The sequence below is a fragment of the Delphinapterus leucas genome, chromosome 10 (assembly GCF_059928025.1).
Source record: "Delphinapterus leucas isolate spDelLeu-1000000601 "Yukka" chromosome 10, BTC_Dleu_Yukka2, whole genome shotgun sequence".
NCBI classification, from domain to species: Eukaryota; Metazoa; Chordata; class Mammalia; order Artiodactyla; family Monodontidae; genus Delphinapterus; species Delphinapterus leucas.
Genome location: NC_143138.1, coordinates 21,262,234 through 21,271,781, shown reverse-complemented (window position 1 = coordinate 21,271,781; position 9,548 = coordinate 21,262,234). Strand labels below are relative to the sequence as shown.

General features: G+C 40.7%; 3 protein-coding genes and 1 pseudogene across 3 annotated transcripts; 1 reads left to right on the top strand and 3 right to left on the bottom strand.

Moving 5' to 3' along the window:
- The first annotated feature begins 14 nt into the window (after positions 1-14).
- On the top strand, positions 15-495 carry LOC111168526 (histone H2B type 1-K-like). The gene has a single exon (XM_022562278.2). It carries the CDS (start codon positions 60-62, stop codon positions 438-440), a length of 381 nt encoding a protein of 126 aa, XP_022417986.1. The 5' UTR covers positions 15-59; the 3' UTR covers positions 441-495.
- A 454-nt stretch (positions 496-949) lies between these two features.
- LOC111168531 (histone H4) lies at positions 950-2,061 on the bottom strand. Its single transcript, XM_089918469.1, has one exon. The coding sequence runs from the start codon at positions 1,822-1,824 to the stop codon at positions 1,486-1,488; it is 339 nt and encodes a 112-aa protein (XP_089774595.1). The 5' UTR covers positions 1,825-2,061; the 3' UTR covers positions 950-1,485.
- Positions 2,062-8,237: 6,176 nt separating this feature from the next.
- Positions 8,238-8,901, bottom strand: LOC111168482 (histone H3.1-like; annotated as a pseudogene).
- Positions 8,643-9,447, bottom strand: LOC111168519 (histone H2A type 1). Its single transcript, XM_022562271.2, has one exon. The coding sequence runs from the start codon at positions 9,393-9,395 to the stop codon at positions 9,003-9,005; it is 393 nt and encodes a 130-aa protein (XP_022417979.2). The 5' UTR covers positions 9,396-9,447; the 3' UTR covers positions 8,643-9,002.
- Positions 9,448-9,548: the final 101 nt, after the last annotated feature.

Below are 9,548 nucleotides of genomic sequence, written 5' to 3'. Positions count from 1 at the left end.
GAGGTACTTTGCGCATTTACTATTTTTTGTCGCTGTACGTTGCTTGTTTTTAGTAGATCATGCCTGAGCTGGCGAAGTCCGCTCTGGCCCCGAAGAAGGGCTCTAAGAAGGCGGTGACCAAAGCGCAGAAGAAGGATGGCAAGAAACGGAAGCGCAGCCGCAAGGAGAGCTACTCCGTGTACGTGTACAAGGTGCTGAAGCAGGTCCACCCGGACACTGGCATCTCGTCTAAGGCCATGGGAATCATGAATTCGTTTGTTAACGACATTTTCGAGCGCATCGCGGGCGAGGCGTCGCGCCTGGCGCACTACAACAAGCGCTCGACCATCACGTCCAGGGAGATTCAGACGGCCGTGCGCCTGCTGCTGCCCGGGGAGCTGGCCAAGCACGCCGTGTCCGAGGGCACCAAGGCTGTCACCAAGTACACCAGCGCCAAGTAAATTTGTCAAGTAACTTTTAGATTTAACCCCAAAGGCTCTTTTAAGAGCCACTAAGTTGTCAGTATTAGAGCTGAAAATACGAACTCTGAATTTAGGTTTAAGTTCTAGCGATAACGTGAGGTATTGAGAATTCCATTGTACTGAATCATACGTACTGTGGTCGTAAATTGCCTCTGAATAGAAGAAAACCAATTATACTACCAAGTGCTTCAGCAACACGGCCCTTAGATCTGATAAGTTAACACGTGAACACAAAGCGAATCATTCTTGTTTCGGGGGTCTTCTGTGTGAAGTACAGTGGCTTCCTGTTTAAGCCTTAACAGCCTGTCACGTGTCCTTTTTTCTCCACCGCCGGTGTTCTAATATGCATTTATGTGTTAGTAAACTTGGCCTCCAATGACCTCCTAAAATGCAGCCTTTTAACTAAGCAGTTATCTCATGTCCAGCCCATTCGGGGTCAGGACAATGCTAGAACTCTGCGCCGCCCTCCCTGCCCCCCACCCTCACCCGCAGCCAGGAGGAACAAAGTCTGCAAGGCAAAGAGAAACATGTCTTCAGGGTAAAGATATGTAATATGAGGGCTCACAAAAAAGATATTATGTGGCCAATTTACTAGTTTTTAAAAAACATATACGGCTAGAGAAACAAGTAACAGATGGGTGGTAAAATGGGGAAAAACAAGGTCATATCCCTCACCCGACATTAAGAAATATAAAGGACTGGAGGGAGATTTTAGAGTTGGGCCTGAGTCCGGGCCTCTGGTCTCATAAAACTCAGGCCTCCAGATAAAACCAATCCGCAGCCGAGAAGCTAGTTGGAGGCCCCACCCGTGCCCGGGGGAATCTTGCCCCGCGATCACTAAATACTGTGCTCAGTCCATTTTACACACCCTAGAGTTAACTATGTGAACTGCCTTGAGCGATCCATTTTAAATGGTTTAAGACACTAGCGTACAGACGGATTGTTACTTTAGCCCTTTCCTTGAAAACTTGGGGGCCCTAAAAAGGGCCTTTTTAATAAACAAACAGGATCAAACTTTTTTCTTTTAGCCGCCGAAGCCGTAGAGGGTGCGTCCTTGGCGCTTGAGCGCGTACACTACGTCCATGGCCGTGACCGTCTTGCGCTTGGCGTGCTCGGTGTAGGTGACGGCGTCCCGGATCACGTTCTCCAAGAACACCTTCAGCACCCCACGGGTCTCCTCGTAGATGAGACCAGAGATGCGCTTGACACCTCCACGCCGGGCCAGGCGGCGGATGGCGGGCTTGGTGATGCCCTGGATATTATCGCGCAGAACTTTGCGGTGGCGCTTGGCGCCCCCTTTCCCCAGACCTTTCCCCCCCTTACCACGTCCAGACATTCTCAGGAAATGAGCAGAAAACTGCATTCAACTCGTCGCAGCTCCTTTTAAAAAAGTAACCTCTGCGGACCAGAGTGAAAACCAAGAGCTGTGGCGGGAATCCCTCTGGGTTGGGGGAGGGGACCTAAAGACCTAAAGGAACAAGCCGGCCGTACTACTCCCGTTTGTTCTCTTTCAGTTAATTCTTTTGATTCCTCAAGACCTAGGCTATTTTTCTCCCCTTTTCTCATTTAATTTGTTTCGCTCCTCATCCTCGTTAAGCAACAAAACTTTAATATTGTAGATGATACATAAAATAGCACAGAGAATAAAATATTCTGCTTTTATCTCTACCTATATACATGTGTCTTCTTTCTCTACCAGTATTTGCATACGGTTAATACCATTTCGTGAAGTTTTTCTCCTAATATATAGGGGAAATATACTACCTAGAAATAGAGTAAGATGGGCTAATAAAATAGAGAATTTCAAGATCTTCCAGGTATATTGCTAAATTCTCTTCCACCAAATGTGTGTCAATTTCCATTTTTAATATAAATTCCTATTATTATTTTACTGATAATGGGTAGAATCATTAAAAAAATTTAACTCTATAATAATCCAGACTTGGTTTCTTGTATAGAGAATTAACTTTTAAAATATTAACCAGCTGGCTCATCAGTATAGCATAGTAAATATTTTCTCCACTTATTTGAGGAACTTAATTGATCGTTTATTGAATATTTCACTTAAAATTATTTTTTGAGTTTTTATTCTGCTGATCAGTCTATGTATAGTGCTCTAGCATTTAATTATTTGTAATGTTGAAAAATAAGTATTTGCCAGTGAATTCATACCTCATAATTATTTATTTCAAATTAATTTCTACTATTATAGAAAAATAAATCATTTTATCTAGCTGCAACAAAGTAGTTCTTTTAGTACTCTTAACTGTATTAAATCTATACAATTTATTAGGGTAAATTTGTTATTTTTGAAGTACTGTGTCCTCCTAACCTGCAAAATACTGAATCTGGGTCTTTAAATGTCTCAGTAGATTTTTTTTCTAGGTAACATATAATTAAAAATTTTTTTTAACTTTCATTAATTAGAAGAGCAGTTAATTTGTCATTAGTGAACAAGTAGAAAATTCAAATGCAGAGAAAAGAAAGTCTACCTTTGTCTTTCTAAGAAAGCCTTTATTAAAAGAATGATTATATATTTCAAACATTCTTGGTTGTATATACTTAATTTAAAAAATATATACTATTTTACTATTGCTTAAATTCTGAGAAATTTTAATCCCTTCTTTCAGCATTAGCATATAATCCCATTGTTATTCAATGATTTTCTTTCACTTTCCTTTATTTCAATGAGAGTTACTTTTAGCAAGGTTGCAATACAGTATTTTCAAAGTACAACTATAAATTTCATAAAATAAATAAAAACCTTTGCAAAAACAAAACTGATTCAACCAACAGGAACAAAATTCAGTATATATTACAGAGATGGGTATATATCCAGCATAATTCAACAAGTTAATTTAAGGGCAAATACAAGTTGAAAATAAGAGGCTTAATTCTCCCCGAGTGTCCCTTTCCTTTCCTTTTTCTCTTTCAAAATTTCTTTCTCTGTCCTTTCCAAATGTACGTAAAATGGCTAAAAAAGCTCTTTGCCAGCCTCTTAACTCAGGAAAGTTTCCTCAAGGAGCTTAGAGTCCTCTCTTTAATCATCAAGGAAAATAGTACTCTATTTCCCAGTTTCTTGACTCCAGATTGCAAAACCTACCTAATGTAATGGGTAGTATCTACTTACCTATATAAAAGAGTGAGAGTTTTTTCTTTATCTTTGCAATCTCTTTAAAAGATTGCCCGTGTAGAGCATAATATTTTGAATAAGCATTAAGCTTATTCAATAACAAACTTTCTCTTCTTTTGTTTTACATTATATTTCCCCAACATTAGTTAACTGGAATATATTTTACAGACCCTTCTCTACTTTTTTTAAAAAATATTTATTTATTTATTTATTTGGCTGAGCCAGGTCTTATGCGGACCTTCGTTGCAGCCTGCGGGGTCTTTAGCTGCAGCATGCAGGGATGGAACCCAGGCCCTTTGCATTGTGAGCGTGGAGTCTTAACCACTGGACCAACAGGGGAGGCCCCCTTCTCTACTTTAAAAATGGGTAAAATTCCCACCAACTACTAGCCTCCCTTCCTATCTGATTTCATGAGTTTTTGCATAACAACTAGTGATTATAAGACTAGCAATGGATGGATATCTGAAAAGTTTGTCAGATTCTTTATAATTTCTGAAATTGATAAGCAAAGTTTTATTATTCTATAAACATACAATATATTATTTTATAAAAATACAATGCTCTTCGGGCCATTTTCTAACATAGTAACTGACTTAATATGTCGAGATGAACAGTTCAAATCAAATATTTTCTTTGTGGCTTTATGTTCTTTCACTGTTGAAGGGCAGCTGAATATGTCACCCCAAAGTATGCCTCTTTGTCATAAGGGTTATTTTGAACTAATTATTTTTGAGAAACAGCATAGACAGGTGAATCTCTGAAAACAGAAGTTACCTTTATGTAAGAGACACATATTTATAGCGGAAAGCTACATTTGTGTCTCCCTCTCTATACTATGAAGAGAAGGATGATTCGAAATCATGAAACGACAATGGGAGAAGGCACCCACTTTAACCTGCATAACTTTAACCTGCATAACAAACCCTTGTTTATTATGCGTTTTTCTGATAATGTGTCCCCCCTCCCCTACACAACTTTCTTTTGTCTTTAGCTAAAGATGATGTGTAAGGTGGTGGCTTGGGCCATCTTGAGGAGTTTACTCATTTTTCCTGTGTCTCTCCTGTATACATGAGGTTTACATGTTAATAAAATTTTGGTGGTTTTTCTCTTTTTAATTTGTCTTTTATTCTAAGTAGTCTCAGCCAAGAATTCAAAGGGAAATTTCTTTTTCCTCTCCTACACAGTACAAATCAAATCCAGCAGCAAACTTTATTGGTTACACTTGTGAAATATATCCTATACCTAACCATTGTCTATTACCCCAATTTAAGCCAAACCACCATTATCTCTCAAAAAGACCACTGCAATAGCTTCCTAATTTATATCATTACTTCTAAACTTTGTATTCACCATACAGTTGCCTTAGTGAACTTTCAAAGAAATGTAAATCAGGTTATGCCATTCCTCTGTTCAAAACTCTTACAATGATTTGCAAAAACTTATAGCATGGCATATAAAACCCTACATGATCACAAAGCCCTACATGATCTGACCTCTGCCTACCTCTGTGAACTCACTTTCTACCCGTGCTTTCTCTGCTCTTGATCTTCCTTAAATATTCTTGATCTTAAACTTGATCTTTAACTTTCTATCTCAAAATGCCCAAATAGATGGGCAAATGCCCAAATAGTTTGGGCAGAATAGATGTCCAAACTGACTGTAATGGATATACAAATGTCTACAAATATAAGAAAAAAATGTTCAATTACATTATTAACCCACAACATTGGATTTAAATTTAAAAAAAAAACCTTAAAAGTACTGTAATGGGAGAGTTTTAATTTGCTTTAAAACTTTTGTTTAGAAATATTCTCTGTGTATCATTTAAAATATAATGCATGAGTTCAGATTTTTTATATTAATACAGACAACAGTATACATCAACAAAATATTAGTATTTGGTGTTGAAGGGGAGCAGAATAGGCCACCCCAAAATACACCATTTAGCATAAGGATTATTTCGCTGAACTGAGGCGTTTGAGATGAAGCAGATCCAAGAAAATCTTCTTGCTTTCCTTCTGTTTCCCTAAAAGCAGGACACAGATTTACAGAGATGTCCCTCCTCCTCTCTTTCCCAGGAAGAACAAAGGTTAATCCTAGTAAACAACTTTAGACCCTTATCAATGGAGAAGGCATCAATTTAAATATGCCTAACAAAGTTTACCCTTGTTTCCCTGGTAACCTCCCCGTACCTGACCTCCCTACATCTCCATCTTTAGCGGAAGATGGTATTTAAGATGGAGTTCTTTTTATTTGTTTTGTTTTGGTTTTTGACCGCACCTCACAGCTTGCGGGATCTTAATTCCCTGACCAGGGATTGAACTCGAGACCTTGGCAGTGAAAGCCACCAGGGAATTCCCTGGAATTCTAAGGCATCTCTAGAGGTACTCATTTTTCCCTGGGTTTCTCCCATGTATAGATGAGGTATAGTTGTTAAGAAACATGTTTTTCTCTTTCGAATTTGGCTTTTATTACAGGGCTTGTTACCCGAAAACTGGGTTCGCCTCTTGGTGGGTGTCGCACCAAAAGACAGAACCAAGCCAAAGATCAGGAGAAGGAAGAAAGAATTTATTACTACTTGCAACAAGTAAGGAGAACACCGGGGATCTTCCCAAAGCAGTGTCTCGCTGAACAGCAAAACTGGGGAAGTTTTAAGCTAAGGGTACATGCATATTCATGAAGGGGCTCGAGCAGAGAATTCAGCACAGAATTGTGGCAAAGGTTGACGGAGTCCAAGCTTTAGTTGATCTGAAGTCACTACGGGGCAAAATTATCATTCCATTCTCCACCTAGGTGGGGGCCTTAGTTCCTGCAGAACTCAAAGATTGTATCAGATTTTTATCTATATCCCTTGAGGAGGAACTAGGGCTTTTATTGTTGAACTATTGTTTCTTGACTGCTTTTCCTTTGTTCCTGCACTCCCTTACTTTCCTTAAGATCATTGATTACTGAGACACGTTCAAGGGCAAGCATTAGATCACGCTTAGATCACAAAATGGCTTAGGCCAAAATGGCTTCTCTTATGTAAATAAAGCCATTCCTGGGAATTACCCGGTGGTCCAGTGGTTAGGATTCCACGCTTTCACTGCCAAGAGCCCGGGTTCAATCCCTGGTCAGGTGCGGGGACCCCCTAACCTATCTGCTTACAGGCTCTCAGTCAAAAACTCAGAAGGGTGGAGGAAAAATTATGTTTTTTCCCTACAATTGGAAGACATATTTAAAGACAGAACAATTGAATAATGAATGAAATCATTTGGGTTACGTAACTTCTAAAAAGCCTATGGAAAGTCAAATATTTTACTGTTTTTTGATGGGTCATTTGAGTGTCTAGCATTGTTAGATATTGTTGTTGGCATTTCTTTTTATTTCAAGAAGTCTTATTTATACTAGGATTGGAAGAAGTTCTATTTTAAGTACAAAGACAATAAAAGGGTATGAATAATTATATGAGATATTAGAAGACTTAAGTGCTAAAGAAATTCCAGCTATGAAGAGGCAGTTTCAGTGAAAAATCATAATTAAGTTGCAAAAGAATGGGTTAGATTGACCAAATCTTACAGCAACGGTTTTTCACCTGGGATCCATATATGCCACAATGCCTCTGAGGATAAAAATCAGCAGAATGTGGTTGGGGCGGTGGCGGTAGTGGTGAGGGGGGAAGTCCATTAGTTTAGATGGAGAAAAATATATATTTTAATTAACCTTTAACTGAACATTGGCATTTCACTTTATTATGAATTTAGGCCTCAAACCTCAGTACCTGTTACTTTGTTACCCAGTGGAAATCACAGATGTTTCATTTTTCATAACAATTGCTGCGTTATCTTAAACCATCTTTTATACTTATCTTATTACTGATGGCAGTTAGGCTCCCCAAAAGATTGTGTTATGTGCTGTGTTAATTATATAAGTGCATATGTCACTCTATCAAATTTACTTTTAAAAATACTTTGATAACTGTAATGTAATAAATTTTTTTGCAACTTTTGCATTTTGTACACTTAAAACATTAGTCTGAGAAGTTTCCACTTAGTCACCACACAGCCAAAGGTGTTCACGATATTCAAGAAAAAAAAAAGTTAACGTCTTTTATTTTGAGATGACGTCAATTAAAAGAGTTCAGTGAGTGGAGAGTAAGAGGCTAGATTCTGCGACCTAGGCAGGAAAAACCATTGGCAGGGGTATTCCTTATTTGGTTACAGCAACAGAAGTTACTTGTCATGTCACATCAAATAACTCTTTCAAAGGTAACCCTATCAGCTTTGCTGACTTGGTTTCTGTCAGGAGCCCACAACACACTACATTTCTCCACTACTTACCAACTACTTTGTCGAACCATATCATAATCCTCTATATTATTTTCCTTACCCCACACTTACTTTAAGTCTACGAGGCAGAAGTTTAAGTCTGCGTGATTGGCAACACTTTACATTTCAATAGCAATAGTTATGGAAAACATTTCCTCAAATGTCTTGATCGGTTTAAAGTTTGTTAGAAATAACTAACCTGTCAAGTTCTCCTGAGGCAACAGCACTTGAGATTTAGGCCGCAACCCAAATATGAGAAACCTTTCTCGTGCTCCAGAGTGGTGTCACATCTACAGATGTAATCCCAATATTTTAACGTAGCAACATTGCCTCGTGGCACATGTACTGTTAGGGAAAACGTATGTGGCTGACAGTATTTGGGTGAGGGAGACTATCGTGCCACGAAGCTCTCCGTTGATCTGTAGGGGAACTGGATGTCCTTGGGCATGATGGTGACGCGCTTGGCGTGATGACACACAAGTTGGTGTCCTCGAAGAGCCCCACCAGGTAGGCCTCGCACGCCTCCTGCAGCGCCATCAGGGCCAAGCTCTGGAAGTGCATGTCGGTCTTGAAGTCCTGGGAGACCTCGCGCACCAGGCACTGGAACGGCAGCTTGCGGATCAGCAGCTCCGTGGACTTCTGGTAGCGGCGGATCTCGCGCAGGGCCACCATGCCGGGCCGGTAGCGGTGCGGCTTCTTCACGCCGCCCGTGGCCGGCGCGCTCCCGCAGGCCGCCTGGTCAGGCCCTTGCCGCACCGTCTGCTAAATTCGAGTCAGGGTAGTGCTTCTTTTGTACCAAAATATTTCAGAAACTGATGCTAATGGCTACCCGTGGACGCACACTTATTAAGGATTAGCGATAAAGTCCTAAGTCCGTAGATGATCACTGCAGCGAACTTTCTTTAAAACGTGATAAAATGTTTTTCTTACTTTGCTTTCAACAAAGCAGAGGATGGGAAAGTGACTCAGGCTTTTATTAAATCTCACTACCCCTTTTCATCGTCCAACGTAACAAATGTTAAAACTCTTTTACAGAAAATATGGGTGGCCCTGAAAAGAGCCTTTGGTTTGAATTTATCCGAGTTGCTATAATCTAGGCAATTACTTGCCCTTGGCCTTGTGGTGGCTCTCAGTCTTTTTGGGCAGCAGCACGGCCTGGATATTGGGCAGTACGCCACCCTGAGCGATGGTGACTTTGCCTAACAGCTTGTTAAGCTCCTCGTCGTTACGGATGGCCAGCTGCAGATGACGCGGAATGATACGCGTCTTCTTGTTGTCGCGAGCCGCGTTGCCCGCCAGCTCCAGGATCTCCGCGGTCAGGTACTCCAGCACTGCCGCCAGGTACACCGGCGCGCCGGCCCCGACACGCTCAGCGTAGTTGCCCTTGCGGAGCAGGCGGTGCACTCGGCCCACGGGAAACTGCAGCCCTGCCCGTGAAGAGCGGGTCTTGGCCTTGGCGCGAGCTTTCCCGCCTTGCTTGCCTCGTCCAGACATCACGAAACCAACGAGAACACCTCAGAAGTCTTTCAGAACGAAAGCGTTGGGGCAGCACTTCTTATAACCCTTATTGGGCGCGATAAAAGAGGTATGTCATTGGTTAGGATTGTGGCTTCATTTTAACCAATGGAAAGGCGGCAGTAGGATTCT